This window comes from Malurus melanocephalus, unplaced genomic scaffold (genome assembly GCF_030028575.1).
Source record: "Malurus melanocephalus ecotype Western Australia unplaced genomic scaffold, MMel_1.1 scaffold_140, whole genome shotgun sequence".
Classification (NCBI taxonomy): domain Eukaryota; kingdom Metazoa; phylum Chordata; class Aves; order Passeriformes; family Maluridae; genus Malurus; species Malurus melanocephalus.
Genome location: NW_026623372.1, coordinates 1198459 through 1224047, shown reverse-complemented (window position 1 = coordinate 1224047; position 25589 = coordinate 1198459). Strand labels below are relative to the sequence as shown.

Below are 25589 nucleotides of genomic sequence, written 5' to 3'. Positions count from 1 at the left end.
CTACATAGTTACTCAAAACTACTTGAACCAGAACATTGTTAATACTTATGGGTCTCAGTCTGATAATAAAAAGGTCAAACATCTTCTCCCCTTGTTCTGACATTTGTGGTTTGCAATCTTTGTAAAAGAATACTGCACAAATGAACATATCCTTTATCTTCATCTCAGGTGCCAAACCCTTCCCAAACAATAYGATTTTCAATAGTTAAAAATTACTTTAATTAGTAGCAAGAGATTTTGATTAAAGAAGGGAGGGAACAAGCTGGTTTCAGCRCTCAGCTAGCTAGAGACTGTGGAATCCATAGCACCGAATGCTTTAAAAACAAGGTAGTCCAATTTCTAATAGAATGGCACTCAACGCTGCCTCTGAGCAAGGCAAGAGAAAAYCCTTYCAAGAATCTTGAGAGGGCATATGGRAAAACAAGAAAAAYAAGAAACAAAGAATCTACTTATTGGTTTGCCTGGAATTACTGTTTAAATTCTGAAAGTCTAATTTATTTCAGCTGATCGTAAAAGAAAACATAGGAAAAAATTTCACTACGTCAAACAAATCTATCTAATAGAACTAATTTCTGATGCACTACAGTTCAAGATCACTATTWTTTCTACTTACCTGACTTTTGGCACCATCATTCGGTGTTGTACCATTAACGTGTGGCAGATTGATGCCATCAGGGTAAAGACTTCTTCACTCGCAGAATCTCTCCAAACCATATTCAGTAGAGTATTCGTCTGCTGCTTTGTATCCAATTTCTTTAGGCACTCCTCAGTTATGTACTGAACTGATATTCTTCCATCACCCTACAAACACATCAAAGAAAAGATTACTTTTAATTCTTTTTAATGCTCAAGTATCCTCATTTCTATTAAAAAAAAACCACCAAATTTAACTAGCACATAAAGTKTTTTGCATAAATAATAAAATGGAATATATATATTCCATAATACATATGTATATCAAATTCTTAAAAGCATCACACCCAAGAGCCAACCTAAAACCCAAGGCAGGCAACTGTTGGGCTGTGGTATCCATCCTTCACTTAGGCCAGTGGAAATACTGGGTTTCAAAYAAGCATGTTCTGCAACGCTTGGATACAATAAGGCAAAATTATTTACTGGCATAAAACATGGGAAAAATTATCTTTTCTCCAGTGAGATCAGTCAGTAWTGGACATGACACCCAGAAATTAATGTTGACTCTAAATTCCTTTACAAGCAGTATTTTTATATTCATGATTCTTGGGTTAACAAATGACAACACAGCTCAGGGTGGTCAATGCACATCTGGGTAGTAGCAGTGTGTGAAGAGGAATGCTTTCTCTTGGCATACAACCTTTTCCTAATTTCCTATCTTCACCTTGCTCCCAACTGAGCAAAGCTGTTCCCCACCCGCTCACTTTTTTTTTCTAAGACATGCATGAAAATATGGAATACATATAAAATGCACAAGATAAACATACAAAAAACATACTACAATAAATGTAAGGCCTCCTCAGAGCAGAATCTTTTTTCTTATTTAAAAATTAGTGTWAGTTATATGTGAAGAGAAATTTGTGTTTTGTTTTTTACCTAATCACCTCTTATACACCACTGATCTATATGCCACAAGTAGAATCTGCCAATATTTACACTGTACACATTGTGTGCAACTGGCAAATTAARTATTTTATTCACACTATCCTGGTAAAGATTCTGGTGTGACAGTAACAACATCTAAAACCACACAAGTAAACTGCTGCAAGTACTCCATGGCAGCATGGCTCTTCTTAAGTTGTGTTTTTTTAATGAACCCAAATTCTGGTGAAATTTCTCACACTTTACAAGGAAGACCTGCACACTAAGTCCTTCAAAAGACAGTGTCTTCTGAAAGATTACACAAAGGCCAATAAGAAACTGTTGAATTTACATCTGTCCAACTTTGGTTAGTCAAAGCATTGATACAAATATTAGGAGGCTAAGTTACCACAGATTTATTCTAAGTTTAAAGTATAGTGAAAAAGTTCTATTTATAAAACTGTCTCTACATATTATTACAGAAAGCAGGTGTTTCCCTTTGAGGACTTTTGAGTTAGTGGATATACACAGACCTATTCTACAGGGTAAAGACCATACTTGACTTGTAGTATTTCCATGACAAAAAAAAAAAAAAGAGAATACTAAGTTGGAGTATCAGAGCAGTGTGTTTCATGATAGCATCATCATGGACCTACAGAATGCAGAGTGACAAAATCTGTGCAAAATACAAATGTAAAAAGGYAATTTTAAGCCTGTTTTTAGAAATAATAGCTTTGTCCTTCCATAGACACAYTATCYGTAGTTAGGATCTCTTATYATAGTAAGGGGTTTGTTTTTAATGTAAGCAATCAGTTCCATTTGCTTGCAGTGAACAGTCATCTATTTTTAAGAAGTAAACACGCTTGGCTCCCTTCTACACCTATACAATAACAGTGRACTTACAGTGATCATGTTTTTGCCTATCTTTGCTGTTGCTGCTATAATACAAATCCATTCATAGAAACTCTGAACTGCTTACCGGTGTAGTTGTCATTTTACTGATCTCTTCATCCTCATCTTCAGAATCACTGTTGGCATCTTGACAATTTGTACCAGCAGCAGACACTGGCAGCTGAGAGAGAAAAGTCTGAAGTACCCTCAAATACACAAGAAGTCCTTCCTCTGAAAGGGATCCTAGAGCACATACATTGAAACAAAAGATCAGTGAGATCACACTGTGCTATAAAATATATTTTACCAGAAATAGCTGACCAAAACAAGTTATGTCAAATCTTATCRAATCAGTGCATTTTTTACTTAAAAGGGTAAGAACTGGTCATGAAACAGATCTCTCCAATACTTTTCTCCAYAAAATGTCCTTTTCACTTGGCAATGAACCAAGTTGTGCAAATATACATTGGTTCCAACATGAAAAAGCCAGTGAATTGGCCACTCAGCTTGCTCACCCAAGTATGTTTCTCCAACTGTTAACACAAAGTAGAAAAGCCATGGGGCTTGATCACTTCTTGAACATCCACTTTCTGCTAATAATAGTGCATTCAGAAAGAGTTCATAAGGGAAAATGGTCTGCACATCAGCAAGCGCTGGAATGATGAAATGGAATATCTGATCTGTAAAAGGTGCTGCCAGAAACTCCTCTGTGAAGGCTGCAAATATCTGCTGCCTGAAATGAAGAAAAATTGTTGCTATAGAAAATATAGGCAAAATTTCCCACAATTATGCCCGTGGAATAATAGATCAATTTTCAAGTTTGAACACATCCATCAAGARAACTGCAAAGATGTGCTCCATTAGTACTCTCCTAGTACATCAAATTTCTCAGATTTCTCAAAAACTAACTTCTTACACTAAATCCTCTTGATGATCTTACATGCAATTTTATCCTTTAAACTTTTCATGAACTCAAAGAAAACTATTCTGAAGTTAAATACATTTTTAATATAAAATCCCTTYTTACACAAAATCCTATTTTAACACAAAGCACTAAAGCATGTGATAAAACCACAATTTTTTTTATGTTCCCTCTGTCTACATACCTGACTCGTTCTGCTTGTAAGCTTAGACTGACTCAATATTTTCTCCCCATAAACCTCAGTTCAYGTGCCACAAAGGTCTTTTAAACTCTAAAATTCTTTTCATCTATCCTTAGTTRCATCTCTGCTCTCATCGAAATCTTCCACATCCTCATTCCTGTGTATTGTGGCACCTGCTGTTCCCTGTGCTGTTTATTGCAGCATTCAGCATTTTATTGCCTTTTTCCTAAACACACCTGAAACTACATTGTTTCACTGATATACAGTGTTACCAAGAATCCATTACTACACAAATAAATCGAAAAACTGCCCTGAAAGAAYGTCTGGACACACTGCACCTCTGACTATAGCAAATGAGTACACAAATGTTTAATATTATCTTTATTTACCTTGCACCTTCTGGACAGGAGCTATATGTAAAGTGCAATGGCTTCAGAACATTCTCCAGAAGTATTTTTGCAATAGGGACACGAGAAACATCAGAATACTCAATACTCGAGGGAAGCTTATTGTTAATTAACAAATAAAGCGACTTGTAGTAGCCTGCAAATAAAAAAAAGGATCAGTTTTTAAACACAGTATTATTTTTCCTCTTTTCAATATAAAACAATTTAAATTAACTTGAAAAATACTTTACATTTCATTACATTCTGCTTCACTTAGGAAGACATGTTACAACAGTCCAAGTCACCCTCACATAACTCATAGGCTATATCAGCTATCCCTTTGGAAATATCACATTAAAAAATCATTCTTTGATAACTGTAGTCAGTCAGTTTTTTCAGTTCAGTTCAGATTTTCAAGGACTAATCATTTCTTGCTGATGAAATGAATATTTTGATTCCTTTAAATAATGGTTTATGAAAACTATGTTTTCTTCTCCTTTAAGTGACTGTAGTCATGAATAAGTGATTCTAGTCACGTTGCCCTTCCACTCTTCCAGAAATGAAGAGTTTTCCACTCCATACCAAAACATAACTGCAGCATACAGACATGAGGCCTGCTGGCAGAATTTCTCGATTCCACCTTGCCTGAGCAGGCTGAAGAATACAATCACTATCTCCAGAACAGTRCTCTGTCAGACAGTAATAAAATGCATTATCACCCATGCCATAAAGACATGTGTAGAGAGTAATTTATTTTTGTCTCACTGAAGTACAAATGAAACCAYGTGATTTCATTCTTCTTAAACCAACTTCCTCTTGCTCAATGAACTCCTAAACTAAGACACAAGTTCCACAATTACAGGAACACTGTAAATGCATAAAAAGCATCACAGCATTGAGAGTCCACTCTAAGACTCCTTCTCAGGGACCACCTAACTTGTCACAGTGAATGCCCCCATAAAGGAATGACTTAGCAAYGCTGACCAGACACATATGGAAGGCAAATTATATCCAAAAACATACACTAATAAAAACTCGTAACAGGTTATTTACAAGTTTAGCATCAGAATGAGGAGATAAGGAGACATAACATGTGTGGTTGCACAAAACTGCTTTTTATTCTCATTAGAAGTAATTAGAAAGCTAAATTTTAGTAAAAAAATAATGATTCTGTGATATCAAACTTTCATATATCAGTTGTGAGGACTGATATAATTACATTAAAAGAACAAATATATGCATTTTGGAAGACATATTTATTATACAAAAATAATGAGACAAACACATACTTCAAGTACAAATACTTCTAGTTTTTGTTACATCAAGGCAAGTAAAATAAATATGCCACAATAAAAGTATTTTTTTCCTCACAGTGACTACAACATACAGTAGTTAAAAGCAAATCCTTAGTAACAAGATGAGATAGCCTAGTCCACTAAATGCATTTAAATATTATACCTGAATATTCCAATAACTAATGATTGGAGGATGCTCTTTGTGCATTTTATGCATCCAAAACTGCACCCAAGAGGTTTATTTCAACATGTTTTTGTCTTTCCTCATGATACGCAAGTTTTGCACACTTAAGTTACTATACCATAAAGGCAAGAATTTATTTTGGACATCCCCAGAATAATGAAGTTTCTTTGCAACAAAGCATTATTTTGGTGCTAATTATCCAATTCATTAACTTTTGGTGTGTTTGCACAGGTGTCGCTGACCACAGTTTAGCAAATGGTTTTGCTGACGATGGTAGGAGAGAAATAAAAGCCAGGCCACCATCTCTGGTAAGCTGTCTGAGTGTTGCCTGGATTAAAAGGTAATGCCAATCTAGAATAATAATGATTGTTAACATTTACAGAAAACAATAGTGCAGAACGGTGACCAACTTATAGACAACTAAAGCTTGTATCTGCCACAGTGTGTGTGTGTGTGTCCAYGTGAGCGTGTTAAACAGGTACTGGAATAAAACTTCCCTTAGGCAATATCAATCTACCCTCAAAATCTGTGCTACAAGTCTGTATAAGTAACTTGGTAGCACATACAATTTATAAACAGAATTTCCCAATAAATCAAGCAGTAATTTCTCAAGCCGCAATCTCAYTATAAGCACAAAATCTACCTAAAGTATAGGTTAGTGTATACAGCACTTTATTATGTCTGTGGTAAAGACAAAAATTTGATTAAACAATATGGTCTTCAGGTGTTTAATTTCTGAGTATTTCCCAGAACTTCTAGTTCCTAGCTACTCACCTTTTTGAACCATGTAGTGCAAAATTTGTTCAATTAATGATGTCACATAGCTGACATCTTGTAAAACAGGCAAATATGTATTCTCAGATGAAAATACCTCAAGCATTCTCATAGGAAGTGCAACATTCAGACTGTCATCATTGCAATTTTGCAGTAGCCTATAAACAAAATGAAATTTAAATTACTTAACAGGAAATTTCTCTTATTTCACCACAGGCATGTGTATACTGATTTAGAATTAAAATCATKAAAACCTTTTCACATTCTCCTTAAAGTTACATTTCTATCTACTTGGTTTGCAGGTGCCCTTAGTGATTTTGCTACAATTTGCCAATGGCATCTTTATAATAGTAACTCCTGATTTTAGGGTATCTATAATTATGGCATTCTACCTTTAAATCCTACTAAATTCTTGCTCTCATCGATTTGAAAATTTGGAGGTTTGCTGCATAAACTGTAAGAGAAGCAMAGCATAATACATGTTTCTCCAACATGTATTAGCTAGCCATATTAAAAATGAAGCCATGAAAACCCCAGAGCAGCACRGGCTGGGAACAAGTGCTAGGGAATACTATATGCACAACTAATAAAATATGTCTTTGATTATAGACTGAAATATTAAAAATACAGAAATTCCCATCCTTTTAACAAATTGCTACCAGTAACCACAGAAATTATGAAGGTTAAGAGCCTGTTCAGAATTCAAAGGATTTTTTAGTAAGGTGGGTATAGGCAGACTTGCCCTAACAATGTGTTTTCTTCCTCATCCATATTAAGAGCTGCATGACAATTTCCACTGCAGTGAAAATGTACAATTCAACGCAGTGACATCACAGCCGTGTCCCACTGCATATGGATTTTAAAGCCCACCACTCAAGTCTCCTTTAGCACCCGATGTCTCTGTTTATCATACACACATTATACTTACAAGAATGCAAGGCTCAGTGACTTAAACAATTTTCTAAAAAAGTATATTTTAAAGCTCTGCAGAGTATAACTAGTCCCTATTATTGATAAGAACAAATACATAGTTTTYTATTAATAGAATAACAACAGCTGCCATATATTCAAGTCATCTTAACAGATTTATTTTCCTGTGATGCACCAAAAATAACAAATTTAACACTGAAGCCAATAATGTCACTGCTTAATATGCCTTAAGTTCAAAATGAAGGAGGAGGCATATTAAATTATATTAGTTTTGAAACAACACATATCCAAAGCATATCCTTGGAACATTAGTCTACTTCAGATAATGACACCTAAACACTATCAGTTCCCAAGAAAACCTGTTTTCCACAAATATTSCCAATGATATCACTGAACCAAAACAGTTAAGAACATACTTAGGCTTATCCTAGGAGAGGCTCACTTATGCACATGTTGAACTTGAAAGTCAAACAGTGCTTAAGAGCATTCCACTCTTCTACATAGGAAGAGGTATCTTTTACCACGGCCTACAAATATTTAATATAAACAGTCCTCTATATAAACTCACACTTAAACTTCATTTGCTGCAAAAAKAAACAAACAAGTGTCCAACATAAATTCTGAACATTTTTTTACATAGTAGCACATAGAAAAAAAAGAACTTACCTGCAACACAGCCCCAACAGTCTTTTTATTTGGAATAAGCAAGTAAGTCTGTCTGGACCATCCAATTGCTTAACAAACTGAGAACTCTGTTTAATTAAATTCTGACACATCCACACCTRCAACAAGATATGCACAAGTTTACAGTTCATAAAAACAAGTTCTATCATCTATTGCAACTCAGACAGTAGTATTTCAAGGCTGTTGTGGAACYTCTGGATGACTTACAACACACAAACTCAAACTGAATCGTGTTCAGTTGATAAAAAAATGTTATTACTCTTTATGAATCCCACAACCACTAGCACTAAACTATCAAATTTACAACTGAGTTACACTTCAAATAACTTTATTCTGGCAACAAAATTATCTGTAWTTTTTTTGTTTTAAGCAGCCATAATTCTTTAATATCCATTATTAACAGCCACTATGAATAACACTCATTCATACATTTGGGAAGCTGGCAGTGACTTTGCAATTGATATGCCAGCAATACTGAACCATGAGAAAAAAAAATATCACAAAAAACACCTTGGGAATGACCAGGACGCTAAGCAGGAATACTGTCCAAAAATTAAAATTCTAGGAGAAGWATAAGTATTTTTAAAAACTTACTGTGAATAATACACATAGGATTTTTCAAGGCTTCATTTCACATACTATGTATGTGTGTGGGCACATGCACTTGTATAATCTAATTTTAAGTTATTGTGACCAAATGAAAAACAGCAGAGTGCAGGCAAAACCCAGAATTTTAAATGAATTTACTGAAATGCATTCCTTCAAAATCTTTCAAGTGAAAGACCACTTTTAAAATGCATAAAATGCATGTACTATGAATCAAGTATGTACCAGTACTCACCAAACGCTTTGAATCCTCATTCTGTCTATAGAAAAATAGTAACTGGCGAACTAAAACTGTCAAATTCGCTCCATTAGCAGTGGAGAAGTTTCCTCCAGAYTGGGCCAAATTAGCACAGCGATCAAATTCACTTCTTTGTATAGAGTACTTCAAAATAAAACACACATCAATCTATCAGTAATGGTTATGATTTAAAACATCAATGCAAAATTTCAGCTTCCCATCCCAAGAGGTTGCAAAGCAGCAAAACAAATACATCACATATTAAGAGATCAAAATATACACATGGTATCATAGTTGAAGCCATAACTCCATTCTGTAACTCAGTACACATGCAAAAAATCTGTTGCTTATCAAGCATATCACATCAAGCATTTTAATCAAATTTACCCAAATTAAAGMATTTAAACAAAACTTTCTTAGAATAGTCTACCCAATAGCAACTTAGAACAACTTTTTGACTCAAACTACCACCAGAGTCATACTGTAAAAAAATTAAAAGCTCTACTGGTGTGTGAAAGTTCTTAATACCTAATGGATTTCATTTAATTTATCAGTTAAAAAGAAAACATTCATGAACTCACTGAGATCCAGGCACATCTGTGCTTTGCATAACACATATCTGCTTACTAAAATACTGAGTTTGAAATTAAAATTTCAAGGGAGAAAAAAGRACTTCCACTTTCTGAAATATACAAATACTCAGAAAGATTTTTCAAAGAAATTATTTATTACTAAAAAGTCTGATTTTCAACAAAACCATTTAGCATCTTTCTAATAAAATAAACAGGTACTGACTTGATGTTTTCTRTCTCTGTACCCTCTTACAAATGACTGGATTATTATTGCATTTTTCAGCCTCCGCCTTTCTTCCTGTAAAACAAAGCAAGAAAACTGAAATCAACACCATAGGACTGACTCTAATTTCTACCATTTTATCAAAAATTTGTATTCAAAATGGGTTTTTAATGAAAATTAGGCAGTAATTATTACTAACATAAATTATTTTAATGTTTGTATCCAATGCACACAAATCAGTGAGAATACGTTTTAAGTGCAAATTTACCATTAAATATTGCAAAAGGATTTTTAATACTCAGTGAGTATGTAATACTACAGAAATCAACATGACCATTTTATTACTTTGTACCACTTCATTATTAATGCATTTTATTTGCCAAAAAGGTCTTAATATTACGTTGAAAAATACTGAAGTCTTCATCAAATTCAATGATACCTCTTTCTGCATAGAGCAGCAAACACTGAAGACCTAATTACTTGTTTTCATTCAAAAAAATACAAAAGTATTATGATGCTGGCACAGTTTAGATGTTGGGAAAATAGTTTAAAAGAACTAGTTATTTGGAGACAGTGCCTCTATCAAAAGGAAAAAGAGTCTTAAAGCTCATCGCGGACAAGAGCACAATACAAAAATTCTTAGTGCCTTCTCCAAACTGMCATCTTCCTCAGGAGGTGGAAAGGGTAGCTAAAAATCACTCCTTTACAATGGCTCTGAGGAACTGAAAGCCAGCTTGGTTGAGATGCTACAGAAAGAGCACTTGGAGGATTCCCTAACAACACCCTCAGCACATCCCATTACAATAAATGCATCCAGGAAGTGGCTACTGTAATTATGTTTCTAACAAGGTCCATATGGTTTCTCAGGGAACAAAAGAGCAAAATAAAGAGTTGTGAATGAAGCTAGAACTATAAAGCAGTGGTTGAAAGAAAAGCACAAGGATTAAGAAGCCTGCTTTAAAAAGAAATTCTAACCTAAACAATCCTTAAACTAAAAAGAACCTGAGGGGCACCAAGCAAAACAAATCACCAAAATGTTTTCATAAATTTCATWAATTACCTTTAGGAAAGTTCAAATAACTTTTAATTCACAAAACCTTGATTTCTAATTTACTGTCCCATAAAGACATATCCAAYTTAAAAATACAACATGAACTGACCAGAGAAAACACCAGACAAGTTGCTATTCAAGGCCTATTTTAATCTTCTTGGAAAACTCCAGTTCCTAAAGCAACTTGTCTGCATAAGCAGGTTCTTGAAGACTCTAATTACATCTAAAGCATGGACCAAAAAAAAAAAATTTTGATAGCCCAAAGAGTATTTTTCTCTCCAAAGTAGCCATAGTAAAAGTGCAATCAGGACAGGGTTTCAGAGAGRCAGTGTCTCTTCAGAACCATAATGTAAGGTTCAACTAAAACACAGATAGGATCTCCTTTTCTCTAGGTACCAGTTTTATCTCAGAACACATAATTGTCCATTTATTGAGACTTTGTATCCACTCCTAACCAGAAAATGGTACCCGTAATTGCAAAGGTCTTAAGTCTGAGGTCACTGCTAAGATTCTGCTACAGGCAGTTTTTTAAAAGCCATAGGTGATTTTATTCTCAGAGGAGCCACTGCAGAACTTGTGCTTAATTTAGCAGGGGTAAAACACACCTTTAAGGGCCAAAGAGCTGTTTTCTCCAAGAGTTTTTTTCAATTTATATCAGAGGGGGTGGGGGAGAAATTACAACATTGACATATTCAATGTAACTCTATACTACTAAATTCTGGGTTTTTTCTTTCAATGCCTATTCCTCCTTTGCATTATTCCRGACTGAATTATCCAGAGCAGTAAGCTTCCATCATAAACCAGCATTAAGGTTGCCACATCTCGCTGCTCTTTAATGATGGAGGTGATTTCAAAGCACTTGAGCAATTTTCAAAGCATTCAAGAACCACTGTTCTGATTTTACCTTCACAAAACTGAGGCACACACTGGGGAATTGAATTACTAAGGGTCAGCCAAGAAACCACAGCAGAACCAGGGGAAGAAGAAAGTTTTCTGAGACCAGTCTGTAGCAAGTGATTATGGACAAGGTAAAATTTGAAATYTATTTGCCAAATACCTATCTTTCCTCAACAAAGACTAGACACAATGAACACCAAAATAAAAAATTCCCTTTGCCACCAGCTACAGTTTATCTTCTTTTAATATGAAAAGCACTCAGAAGAAACACCTTAGAGCATTCAAACTGTTTTGCCAATTACAGCATACTTTAAAACTGTACAGAACTTGCACACTGAAAGAAAACATTGCTGAACTAAGTACAACTGGAGCAGAAGTACTTTGTACTGTAAATGTTAGACCAAAGGAAAGTCCAGTGGGCAGGCAAATGCTTACAGGCTACTTTACCTCTCGTTTTCTCCTTTCTTCCTGAGTACGATGAAGGAGAGAAGCCTTTTCTTCCTGTAAGACACAAATAAAGATACTACTGCATTTTCATTCAAACATGCTTCAGCTGTGCTCAGGATATTTAAGGCAGATTTCACTTTAGGGACTTCACTTTGCTCAGAATGCTTAACACGTAAAACAAAGAGAAAAGTAGGTGTTAATCATTTTCTGAACTCACAAATATATGACTCACAGCCCTCCCAAAAGAATAGCGAAGGAGGGAAGCTATGTCCCTGTGAAAAGGGACACAAAGAGCAGCGAACTGTACTGATCCCTGCCCMCGTTTGTGTTCTCAGCATTTCAATAACCCCGGCAAACACCAGCCATTAACAAATGGCAGAGCTGGACACAATAAGGTCCCAGTCCCACCAGATCATACCAAAAGTCTGAGTGTTTTCCTTGCCTGGAAGGTACATAAAAGCCACGACCCAGGTGCACACAGCAAGCTATGGCACGTTCAGAGCAATAGCATCGTGTTCCAAAGCCCTGTGCTTTTGTCTAACTTGTAAAAAAGAATTAAGCTCTCATATTTTCTTATCCTTGTTCTCAAAACTTGTCCAGAAAAGACGTCAAAAGAGACATRGCACAAACGACAGGAATTTTTTCCTTTTAAAATTTTGAACTCTTCACTCAAATTAGGGCTACAAACTAGAACTTTCAGGACAATGATCTTATCAACAGAGAAAAAGAAAAGAATACTAAAGTATTCATGAGGCCTCAAAACACAGTATTATTACAACAGAAAACCCGTGCTTAAGCTTTTAAACCACAATCTTAAATAGATTACAATACACAAACAAAGCTTAATTTGCAGGATTCTCTAACTGGATGGTTCTGAGTAATTTCCAAGGAAATATACAAAATGATTCAATTTTTATGTACAGTGTTCAGTTTCCACTGCAGGTAGCAGGAGATGAAAGCACCCTGGCACCTTCCCAAATCCAGTCTAAAATACACATCCGATTTAAGGAAACTATTCTCATTTTCTGACAGTATAACACATATGATAACTTAATTTTTCCCCCCTATGCCCCTATTAGCCCAGAGAAGTTAAGAAATAAGACACACTCAAGCAGAAAATGTATTTTATCTTAATACTGAAAAATCAACCTGAAGTTGGCAAACAAATGTTTACAAAATATTTAGTCACGACTGAAGCAACTGTGCTGGAATACTTTCAATATCTATCAGCAGATACAAAAAATGAGAGCAAAACTCTTGAGAATTTCTTTTTTGATGACACATTGTTTCTTTAGGATAGAAAATACTCGAACGCAGACCACCAAGAGTGAAAAAGAAAAAAAATCCCACAAGAGGGTTAACCATCTTTTCCTCTAAAGACAGTATTTATGGCCAAAGACACCACTAACTACAGTTGCTGCCCTCTAAAGACAGGGTTTGTTCCATGTGTTAAACACAGTACAAACAAATGTAACAAAATCCATACATAAGGATGCTCTGTCTCCACTCAAGCAGTACRGAAAGGCACACACAAAGACAAAACAAGCTACTAAATTAATAACCAACAAACGGCTTAAAGTTTCAGACTTTTTCAACAGCTGATACCCAATGCATTAAAGAGATTAGTGAAATGTCCCTGTTTMGAAATGATTGTTCTGCAAGCAGCACCATGTAAAGTGCATTTGTGCTTAGAAAAAGAGCAGATTTTTAGTTTGTCCTTACACTTTAGAGAGAATTGAAAGAAAAAGCAGAACAAAATACAAAAAAGGGAAAACAAATTCCTACAYGTGAGTAGAGAATGGTACAAAAACGCACAAACACACACAATAAATACTAATTATTAGTAGATAAAGGAACACAAGTGGCCAGAGCGCTCATCAAAACCAAACAATTTTAAATCATTTGAAGAGGGAAGGAGATATAACAAGGCAGTGTATCCTCAGYGTATCACCAGATTTTCACTGATGAGGAACTGGGTCTCTTTGTGGCAAGCACTCTTTAAAGCAATCCACTCTTTAACAGAAGTTTTTAGTCAGCCACATACTTGAGTACTTTTAAAGGAAAACTACTTGTTAAAGTATAAATTAAATAAAATATAAGAAATGTCCTAAGGCAATCAAAATTTTTAGGTAAGTACATCCTACCTTTAAAGAATTATTATGGGTAAAATAATACTATTACTCATGTTCACAAGACATACACAGACCATCACTATGACTAAAAAATACATTTAAATTAAATGCAAGAAAAATATATCCCCTTAAGTTTTATCAAGCCAAGCTGGAATACACCATCTCTTAAAAAATTAAGAAGAAACTGTACATGTGCAAAAGAAAATACATGTACAGTAGAAAAGAGATGGAAAGAACCATGAAACAATCTTCATCACCTACAAAGGGCATTCTAACAAGCCTATTTTTCAAAGACAGATAACTGCACTTCAGTCATCTCTGAAATCCTCCCTGAAGAGAACCTTAACAAGCAGCACTGTGAAAAGGAGCCAAACTCAAGTGTTCTGAGGCCAGCTGTGAATGACAACAGTGTTATGCAAGTGACACAAGTTTCACAGCTCCCASAGTCTCCTTTGGCCARTGACAGCGGCAGTTCCACCACCTCYTCCTGCTGCTGACACCCAGAGCTACCCAYGGTAGGAGATGGCCTGAAAGGAACTCGCACAGATCCCACCTGGCTCACTCCTGCTCCTCACCCTGCCTCGCTCCTGGGATGGTCACGCCACCCTCTTTCTACACCTGCCACATGTCATGTGTTGAGTCCATMTCTCACGGTAGGCAGGCACACAAGGTAGGGGGAAACTTAACTCAAAAGGAGGAAAGGGCTATTCCCTGAATCACAGTCCTGACACTTTCTATGATGAGCTTGCCCTCCCTAAGAGGGAGAATACACAGAMTAGGGAATACACTGTGAGTTCCCCATGCAACACAGAATACATTTGGCAGTTCCTTTCCTGCCTGATGCCTCTTCCAAACGAGAAAAGACAAGCGACCTCCTCCTCCACACGAGCTGCGGGATCATGAAAAGCACACGAGCTGCAGGACCATGAAAAGCCCACTCTGAGAAGTTTTACAAAGAAACAAGAAAGCAGRGAAACAATATGTGACAGCAACACAAAATGTGACATTACAGACAATGACTCAAAGGGTAAGACAGAAGGAGGAAAGAGGTGAAAACAGGGAAGCAGATGGAGGACAGTATACAGAAAGAAAAACTTGTGACTGCCACCCAAGAAGTGTTGAGTAACACTTGAAATGTTAATTTGTACACGGGGATAAAACTGCTATGTTCTGTACTATGCATCACACCAAAGTTCCAAGTGGCACCACTGCTGTAACAGAGCAGTTCACTGGAAGAGCCACATCTAACAGTGTAACAATGTCATTGTCAGTGCATCAAAAACACCAATTCAATCCATAATGAAAARAAGGAAAAAGAGCTAATATTGTTTTCTTATCCTCATTTGGCTGAAATACACTTTTTGGTTCCAAAAGTAAGTTTGCAGAACTCCTAGCCTTCACATATCCTTGACAAAGACTGAATAAGGTACACAAACACAGAAATAATTCTTCTTTTCATCCTGCATTTGAACACTTTTTCTTGAAAGACATACACTTTCAGCCCTCTTGGCTCAAAATCCATATTCAGAAAAACAAAATGCATACAAAAGTCTTTTTCAACACTTCTATTATTTGTTGACCGTTAAAATCTGAAATTGAATGCTCCTGGACAGCTATGTTAATCAAGCTACCTTACAGCAAATAAATTTAAAACCTAAATATGCCAGATGCAAAGATGAAACTGAATAATTATTTTCAGGTATGAGCTAAACACTGATCACATTTTTWAAAAAAAATTAATGACACACTGAAGCAAAAGAGATAATATTAATTAATAAGTTTGATGCCTACTTGTAAACAAACAGGGTTTATTTTAGTTAGTAGCTGAGAATGTTTTGTATTTCACATTACAAGGAGTGACTTTATGAAATTTTCTTCAAAAAACAAATAAGCACTAAATATTTTAATTTTTGGGGACAATTATAAAAACTTGTATGACTTTTGTCTACAAAACCCAGAAACTTAAATTTTTCTTTTCTTCCTTAAAATGAGGAATATGACTTTACAGCAGAATTTAGCTTGAACCACATAAAAATCAGTAACAACTCACAAAAGAAATGAAATGACCTAAGCAATTTACAGAATAAAATTCCTTTAAATACAAGTATTTAGTAACTTCAGCAAATAWATGCAAAGTTTTCTAGCATTTACTTTTACTGAACAAATGTGGACACTGGGAGATGTCCCCCACCTACTCAGTAATGTTTCTATTTCCCAACATTATGTTGGACAAGATGAACTCCAACTGGGTTTTTTAAAATCTGAATAGTAAAAGGAATTTGCATTTTGAAAGGCTTACAACATCTTGAACTGAATCTCAACAATTCAAATTCCATTGAATATGTCTGAGTAAAATGTCTCCAGCAGCTTGAAATATCCTGCTTTTAAATAGTTTGTGACTCTTCTTAATAATGATGTGACTAATCAGAGGTATGTTTACATGTAGAGCAGACCATCTTGCAGAAGAAGGTAGTTTGAACAACTCCCAGGAGGAGGCACTTGGCCGGGGAAAGCCTGGCCTCACYGAAGTCAATGTCACAGTGCTCCCTCGAAAACACCTCAGCATTTTAGCTGAAATTTACTGTACGATGTACTGTAGAATTTGGAACCAAGAACCAGGATTTGACTGGAGGCTTCAAGGGCTAACTGAAATGCCAGCAAGTTGCTTTTACATTTATGCTCATTTTGTCCCTAGTATGATTTTTAAGATGTATATTGTACACACAGCTGAGTTCAGTGACTTCAGGGGAAGGKGTCCGTGCCCATGACAAGAGGGTTGGAACTAMGTAATCTTTAACATCCCTTCTATCTCAAACCATTCTATGACTCATTATTTTCTCAGGATCAAGCAGGAAAAATGTATTAATAAAAGTAGAAATTTTTAGTTTGAATCTGAAAAAACAGCACGTAACTGAAAAGAACAGCATAATCATGGCTGTCAGCTAACTACAACTCCATCTTTTGTAGCTTGCTTTCAAATCAGGAGAATTTCAAGTTTACAGAGAGGGAAAAAAGTGCCCAAGAATCTAATATGCATTAACTGTATAGCTTCCTACTTACAGTCATTATTTTACAACATGATGGTCTCCTCATACATCTACACCACAGATCTGATATTCAAAGAGTATTTCAGGACTAAGGCTTTGACATTGCAAGATTCTGGATAAAACATAGTTCTGACTCAGAATGAGGCACGTACCTGCACACGGATCTACACCATGCGCCTTAAGGGACAAAGGTCATGGAGAGCAAAGCACTGCAATTCTTCCCCAAAATGTAAAAATAAACACTGAATTTGTAATTGTAATCTAGAATTTCCATACTATAAATCCTTAGCATCATTTCATTTCCACTGCCACATGGTGTAGGTTCAAATAAGTTATAATAGAACAGTCTTTCCTTCCTAAAATTATKAAAATTTTTCCTCAATCAATCAGTAGGAGAGAAACAAAACCAGTTTTTAACTATCCCATCAATGCTTACATCCTACAGACATCTGTCACGATAATCAATCCAAACCTGGGCAGATCTTTCCATACATTGGCAAACTTACAGCTTACTGCTTGTAAAACTTTAATTTTTAGTCCAAAAAAGTTACTTCATGTGTAGAACACTGACAACAACAAAGAGCAAACAAGGTGCTTCTGGAGTTCTACCTCTGCACTTCATCTGAAAGCAAAGGGAAATATACAAAAAAATCTCATGTTTAATGTCATGCTACTTATTTAAGAATGCACATCAGTAACTACTAAATTAAAATATAAATAAACTTTGTAAATTGAAGATCTCTGATTATTAAAAATGTTCATATTAAAAGAAATTACAGAGAATTTTTAAAACACAGATGGAGTCATCACTATTTGCTCATTAGTAACCTACCRTGTCTTCCACAAAAAAAGCCAAGCATCAAAACAACTCCCCGAACTCAATGGAACTGTTTTCACTTTCACTTTCATGACAGTGGTAACTTATCTGTATTACGAATTCTGAAAAAGAGGGGCTTTTTAAAATCATCTCATAATGCACTATAATTTAAAAATACTCTATTTGAAACAGTYTTGGGATTTATGAAAGCATAGTTTAGCWATTCCAAGTGATACATTTGACGTAATGTTCTTTTACCTGTTTTTCCTGCTAGACTTAYAAGGTGTCATCCATACATTTCACAACGTAATAAAACAATGTGGGGCTCCAGAGCCCCTTGTGCATCTCAGCATCGGCCTGGGGATCCCTGCATGGATGTACCACAGCATTGCTACCTCAGATTTTTATTAATATTAATGAATTAATAAAGTAATACAAGGCCTGACTGTAGCAAAACAGGCTGACATTGTTAAACCATTTTTGTACTATGTTCAACCTCATGCTGAAATCAGTGAGACCTACCAGCTGCCCCCAGAAGCCTTGGTGACATCCACCTAGCAGAAATATGTTCACTGCATGGGACACAGGGGATAGGCTGGGAAGCACCCAGGTGAAGGACCATCTGCTTCAGTCCCCTGCACAGTTGGGTTGGGGGAGTCCAATCTGAGCTGCACCCCAAGCCAACTCTTCAGGCACAGCTCTGCATTTCCTGCCTAACACACCACAGACTCTCCACAGCCACAGCCTTCCAGGCAACAATTACTGTCCTGCACAAAATGTCCATGAGTAATTCAAGACGTTCCCATATCGAACTCCAATAACAGCATTCATTTTTGGAGGCTACTTTACTTCAGAAGCACAAAAATATGGTTTGACAGTTACAACTACATAAAATTTGAAAATTTCTTTTTAAGAGTCTCAAAAAGCAAGGAACCACATTTAAACGGTGATGATAAACTAACCCAATAATAAAAATAAATTTTAAAAACCCACTAAAATTAGCTTATCACATTGTAAATAAAACCCTATATCTACACCCTCAAACACATATACGACAGCGCAAATAGTCCAGATGAATCARCACATTCTTGAAAGTAGGTATGGAAGGAAAAGTCTAAATACTTACTATACTACCCACATTTTTACACTTACGTACAATGCAATATTATAATATACAATAATATTCTGAAAGGATCAGTCAATGRSGTAGTAATTTTGAGAACACCAATTAGTACCCCATGACCAGAACAAAAGCAAGTGATACTTAAAAACTACCTTTTTTGTCCAAAGATATGGGTGAATTGAAGTGCCTCTCTAGAGCAGCTACAATTCAGACCATAACACCTGTGTTTTCTCGTTTTTCACACACCCATGAAYAGAAGATGCAAACAGGCAATATCAGATCTGAAACTATGTTTTTGTAATTCAAAAATGCCATAAAAGCTACTCATGAGAAGGCACACTTGATTGAGTACATTTCTAACTGCCACAACGATGCAAGTCCCGTTATATTTCTATCACTGCACTCATAGAACTTACTGAAATCAGCCCCTTGTGAGGCCTAAGGGAACGCTGCAGACACACATGGCAGTGCCAGACAGGTGTCAACACATGTGACCAGTGACCAACACATTTACTGTTAGCAGCTGCAGTTCCATCAGCATAACACACRTGTAATAGTGTTGTTGACCGCTATTTTGGTGGAGATGTACTCACATCAGGTTCCCCTAGGACCTTTAGCACTCACTGCTCCTCAAATAAGGGTGCTCGTTTCCATACTGTGAGGTTTTGACATTGTTCTGCAGTGGTGCAACCACGTTTGGGAAACTTCCCCAAACTGGATACAGAGTTATTCTTAGCACTAACCAGCCTGCACGCACCAATATTTCTGAGTTGTGCTTTCTTCCACCAAAGGAATCACAATAGGCAGCACTAAGTATCCAGCTAACTACCAAAAGCATGGCAGAGGTACAGCGTTGTATCTTTCTAAAATTACATACCATTTGGGAGGGCAAGGGCATTTGTCAAAAAAATGAGTATGTGTACATTCTTAGTAAGTGTACAAAAAGCTGAAAGGAAATACTTTACAATTCAGCCTTCTCTAAAAATGAAGCCTATAGGTATGAAAAACRTAATCCCAAAGAGCCTGTGATGTGAAATAATGAGAAACTCACGGAATCCACATAAACACTTCCCAAGCCAATCTCTGCTGTAGAACGTTTTCATAGAAGTTCAGGTGAACTGTGTTTAGAAGTAGATTTTAATACKGTTTAAATAAATTCTTTCATCAGTACTGTACAGTTTCTGCAAACAAGCAGCTATTTCAAGGACACTCTAGGATGTCTATATAACCATGATGCCCAAAGCTGCATGTAACTGATTTGCACTGATGCAGCACAAGCACTTCAGTGAACCAATGTAAAATCATGAAAACTGCGCACCAGTCAGTATCAATCTCATCATGAAATACAACCTCTACTGCACAGAGTGAAGGTTATGCATCAATTTCAGTCTCCAGTCCTTTACAAGCTAATATTTGCCCTTGGGAATTTACACCTGCATAACATTAATGAATTTGTCCCACATAATTAAAAGACATCATACCTATACATTTTCATGAACTGCTAAGTGTAAAAGAAGATGTTAATGACAGTTGTTTAGTTCTGTAGAAGGCAACATGTTCAGCAAGAAGCACTATGAGCAAGTCAGGGTCAAAAGCTGCAAAGTACCTGGAGTGTACAGCTGAGGACCAGGGCATGTCCTGCCAATTCCTACTTAAGCTGGGTAGTATTTATGGCATTTTGACTCATGTAATGCCAGTTTATGTAGCCTAATGAACAGAAATGTTTTAAGATAAACAGAAGATGAATCAGAGGAAAAGCTGCATAATCTAAATACAGTTCTGTACACAATCTCTTCATATCAAGTCAATATGCCAAAATGCAAACTTCACTGTGATTTTAGTATCACATACTGCAGTATTTTTGCTTGTTTCCTCACTGTACTTCCAAACCAAAGTTTCTTTTAGTGGACAGTAATAAAAACTTAAGACTTTTTTTTTACCCAATTAAAATTCAAAAATACTAATGGAAACACTCATTAGCTTCCCACACAGTCATCTCCAATGACAACAGGGAGATTCAGTATTTTCACAGTGAATTAAAGTGACCTCTACAGATCAGGCCACTTCTAAAAACACTTCGTTCTTTCTGTCACTCTTCGGAGGTCCTGTGCCCTTCAGTGCTCGACTAACATTTGCTTACCCTGTCCAATCAGCAAAATCTGAATAAATCATTCAGCTTCTTTCCCATCAATAAACACAAGGAGATCAAATAGTCTGGTACAGCTAACAATTAACTGCTACTCACCCTGGACACAACAAATTGATTGAACCTAAACTTGACAGAGACCAACCCAGCAGCCCCGGCTCACGTSGATGAGCCTCCCCCAGCAATTCGGGTTGTGTGAGGCTGTGTGTGTCCCACATCCCTCCGGGGAGGCGGCTCCACGCCAGATATTCTCTCTGGAGGGAAATGACAGGAGGTCTCCTAGTCCCTTCCCCCTGGAAGACCTGGAGAGCGACTGCTCGGGAGGTGCCACCGGCCACGACACCCGGGATCGATCGATCGCCTGCGGGGGGGACGAGCCAAGGAGACATTTCCTCGCTTCCCACAATTCTTACTACACTACAAGTCTGGCATGGTGTGGCCTGATTACACAAAAAATAATAATAAGAGGCAGGCAGGGAGATCGGAGATAAACACATCATCAGGAGGGGAGGGTTGTTCCCCWCTATTAAACCTTAGTCATCGCTGCTCCCGTTTCTGAAGGCCCGACGGTAAAAGCACCGATAACAGGGCGGGGGGCGGCGGAACCGACAGAGACACAGGGACGGGCGGGCGCCGCTCCTTACCTTCCTACTCGCTCCTCCGAGGGACACCTTGGGCCTTGTTTTGAAATCTCCTTCAAAGCTGAACATGTTTACAGCTTATCCCATGGGGAGCGGGGCCCGGCCGGCCGGCAGGGCGAGCGGAGGGGCCGCACGAATCCCCCGGGCTGGCGCCCCGCGGCCCGCCCGCCCCCGCGGGGCTGCTACCCCGTCCCCCGCCTTCCCCGCGGCCTTCGCTATCCCGGTCGCCCCCTTCCTGACCGGCGGCGACGGCGGAGCGTAGTGGGAGGAGGGAGAAGGAGGCGGAGGGAGCGGAGGAGGGGGCAGTGGGAGCGCTCCCGCCGGCCGCGCAGAGAAGATGGCGGCCGCCCGCCGCCCGCCGGGCGCGCTCCCGACACACGGCCGCGCCCGCCGCCCCGCCCCCGGCCCGCGCCGGCCTCAGCGGCGCCGGCTGTCCCGGCTGGGGGTGTTCCCGGGAAACTTCTCTGCTTCTGGGGAAACTTCGCTGCTCCCGGTGTCCCGGGGAGCTCTGCGGGTGTGCAGGGACGGCTGTCCCGGCTGCGGGTGTTCCCGGGGAAACGTCCCTGCTCCTGGGGAAACTTCCCTGGTCCCGGTCTCCCGGGGAGCTCTGTGGGTGTGCAGGGGCGGCTGGAGCGGGGTCCGCTGTGCACTGTGGTGTCACCTCCTGCCCTAATGGGCCGCTGAGGGTCCGKCAGGGCTTTGGCACCGCTTGCCCCCTCAGCGTCAGTGGGCTGCGGGGACACACTTGTTACACACACGCACACACACGTATATATATAATTAGTACTTTTCGTAGGATAAGCGTATCACAGAATCCATCTGGTTGAAAAAGACCTCTGAGATTATCATAGAGTCGAACTTTTGACCAAACACCTCCATTGACTAAGTGGCATGTCCACTCTCTTCTTAAAACAACTCAAGGTGACTCAACCTCCCTGGTTAGTCCATCCCAATGTTTAATCACCTTTTTCTGCAAAGGAATTCCTTCTACTGTCCATCCAGAATATYTCCTGGTGTAGCTTGAGGCCAGTTCCTCTCATCCTGTCACTGGGAGAAGAGACTGACCCCCACCTGGCTACAGACTCCTTTCAGTGAGATGTAGAGAGCRATRAARTCATCCCTGAGCCTCCTCTTCTCCAGAAAGAGATGGACATGTGATGGACATTGYTCCATTGCAAAGACTTTGTGACCAGTGTCACAGAGACTGAAGAYTGAACTCTGGATACACCAGCACAGGCTTTTGTGTAGCCATGGAAAAACACACAGCCATGAAGATACACTTGAGAATGTCCCTGATGCAGGTGGGCTGCGCMCAGGAATGGGGCCTCAACAGCTGATGAGGGGTGGAAGGAGAAAAACACTGTAAYGTAAAGTCAGCAAAGAGAAAACGGCTGTAATGTAAAAGCAGCAGACCCGAATGGTAAAACTACACCTAAGGGTCATTTGCATTCCTTAGACCATTCTCCGCTGTTCAGCACAGTGACTGCATCCTKCCAGATACAAAGGTCATACAGACAACAGCAATATCAAAAAGCAGTTATTCAGTCTGCAGCTCAAGGTGCTAAATAAATGTAGGTGGTCAAATCCTGCTTTCATTCCCTTTGGTGGAAATTTGATTGAGCCCTAACTCATGAATTCTCACAACAGCATATCACAACAAACAAATGGCAAGGACCCACTTCAGGAGAGAAAGTATGTGCTTTGCAGCTGCTCATACCAAGAGCACAGAGCTCTTTAGCTGCTGCCAAGCTGGCTGACAAATGAAATATTTGTTGAGATTTCATTGGATTTGGATGATTCAGAAGAGACTAAATTTTTACATTTCAGACTTTTCATAAGGGAATGAGTCCTTGGCAAGAGTAAGCATTAGCCTGCCATTTCCCCAGATAATATAGTCTCARTATAGGCAAGCTTGGCCTCCTTAAATACTGTTTACAAATGCAGATGGGGTTTGGGGTATTGTGAAATACCACATCAAATACTTGTTCATAGTTTCAACAYGTTGCATTGCTGATGAAATATCCCACCGCTCTATACTGCAGTGATAGCAAGTTTTTTTTCCAGACATGACAAGATTCTTTTCAATTGTACTTAAGCCTTGATAAATTTTGTAAGTCTCATACAAAAAAAAAAAAAAAAAAGACTGGTCTAGATGTCCCTAGCAGTTAATTAATTAATTTGCATTAGCACAGAAGCAACCTGTTAGATTGTAAGTTTGTGCTGGTTTTAATTGTATCAAAGACAATGTAGGGATGCAATCCCCCTCATGTAGGAAGCCAAAGAAATGTGAAACTGCAGAGAGGCAGAGTTTCTGTGAAGTAGAGTTTTGACTGATACACACTTGACRTGTTCCAGTGTAAGTGTCAGAAACACACAAGGTCCTCTGCTGACTCTGGCTGTTACCTTCTGAGGAAGTGGTTGGTAGATGACATTGGTTGGGCCCAGCTGATGAATGTCTGAGAAGTCTTAATGACTTCTGGGGTCCCTGACGCAGGAAGGACATCAGCCTGTTGGATTGAGTCCAGAGGAGGCCACCAAGGTGATTAGAGGGATGGGGCACCTCTCCTWTGAGGAARGGTTGGGAGARCTGGGGTTGTTCAGCCTGKAGAACAGAAGGCTTTGAGGTGACCTCATTATGGCCTTCCAGTACCTAAAGGGAGCTTGCAAGAAAGATGCAAAGAAAGTTTTTACAATGGAATGTAGTAGCAGGACAAGGGGGAATGSTTTTAAACTGAAAGCTGGTATGTTCAGATTAGACATTAGAAAGAAATTCTTTATTGTGAGGGTGGTGAGCATTGGAACAGGTTGCCCAGAAAAGTTGTGGATGCCCCATCCCTGGGAATGTTCCTTGGATGGAACCCTGAGCAACCTGGTCTAGTAGGAGGTGTCCCTATCCATGGCAGGGGTTTGGAACAAGATGGTCTTTAAGGTCCCTTCCAACTCAAGCCATTCTGGGTTTCTATGATTCGCATGTGACCCTTAAGGCCATGACTGGTTTAATATTCTCAGGGAGCAGCAAGAACAGGTTGTTCCATGAAGGAAGACAAGTGGATATCCCCAGCATGACCCCAGCACAGGCCATGCCCTCCCAGGGCAGAACATAATCCCACAAGATCCAAGAGAAAGGGCACAGCCTGTGGTGATTACACAGGATTCACTGACAGCCCCAGGCAGGGTGAGGGGATGAGGCCAGAGGCCAAACAGAGCTATGAGGTGCATCCAGGAGGAAGGCTGAAGATGGGTATGCCTGAGCTTAGATGGACTGATGAGCAGTGGGGTGAGCAAGTGGAGTCCCCAGATGAAGCTGTTCAGGGAAATCCAGGGCCCTGRGAAGGATCCTACTCAAGGATGTAGGAATACTGCTCTTGTACATGTGTTCCATTAACCATTCTGCCTCACCTCTGCAATCATMCCCATCTTTCTCATCTCTTTATTACCCATTCCACAAAACATTTTGTGTTCTCCTAATCACAGTTCCCTGCCCTGTGATTGTACCCATTTGCTTCTTCACATTGCTGCCAGGTACAGGTGAACTGCACAAGTCCAATTGTTTATCAGATGCAGTCTCTTAGAAAGATGGCATTACTCAACATTTTCTTCACTCCTGAAATTAAGTTTTTCAAATGTGTGCAAATACCATCTTTTTCTTGTAAATGCACGCCATAGAAATTAAAACAGCAATGCAAAGGTAGKCACAATTGTAGAAAATATGGGTAAAGTGTGATTCAATCCACATTACAGAGAAACTTATTATAGAATCTCTCCAGGGCCTGCCTCTAAGTACCAAAGGACAGGAGAAATCTGTGATGCCCATATGGTTGTTGTAAGATCTTCCTTTATTCACTTTG

The 25589-nt window shown here is 38.5% G+C and overlaps 1 protein-coding gene across 1 annotated transcript in view; it reads right to left on the bottom strand.

Annotated features, from left to right (window-relative positions):
• UBE3C (ubiquitin protein ligase E3C) overlaps nucleotides 1-22102 on the bottom strand; it is a 68818-nt gene extending 46716 nt beyond the window's left edge. The window contains exons 1-10 of the mRNA XM_057371078.1: nucleotides 21745-22102; nucleotides 11836-11889; nucleotides 9441-9515; nucleotides 8643-8789; nucleotides 7784-7899; nucleotides 6188-6345; nucleotides 3938-4091; nucleotides 2961-3178; nucleotides 2534-2688; nucleotides 614-801 (exon numbers count right to left, since the gene is read on the bottom strand). Of these exons, the coding sequence (XP_057227061.1) occupies nucleotides 614-801; nucleotides 2534-2688; nucleotides 2961-3178; nucleotides 3938-4091; nucleotides 6188-6345; nucleotides 7784-7899; nucleotides 8643-8789; nucleotides 9441-9515; nucleotides 11836-11889; nucleotides 21745-21810 (1331 nt within the window). The 5' untranslated portion in view covers nucleotides 21811-22102. The remainder of the gene's footprint in view (nucleotides 1-613; nucleotides 802-2533; nucleotides 2689-2960; nucleotides 3179-3937; nucleotides 4092-6187; nucleotides 6346-7783; nucleotides 7900-8642; nucleotides 8790-9440; nucleotides 9516-11835; nucleotides 11890-21744) is intronic.
• Between the last annotated feature and the right edge of the window lie 3487 nt (nucleotides 22103-25589).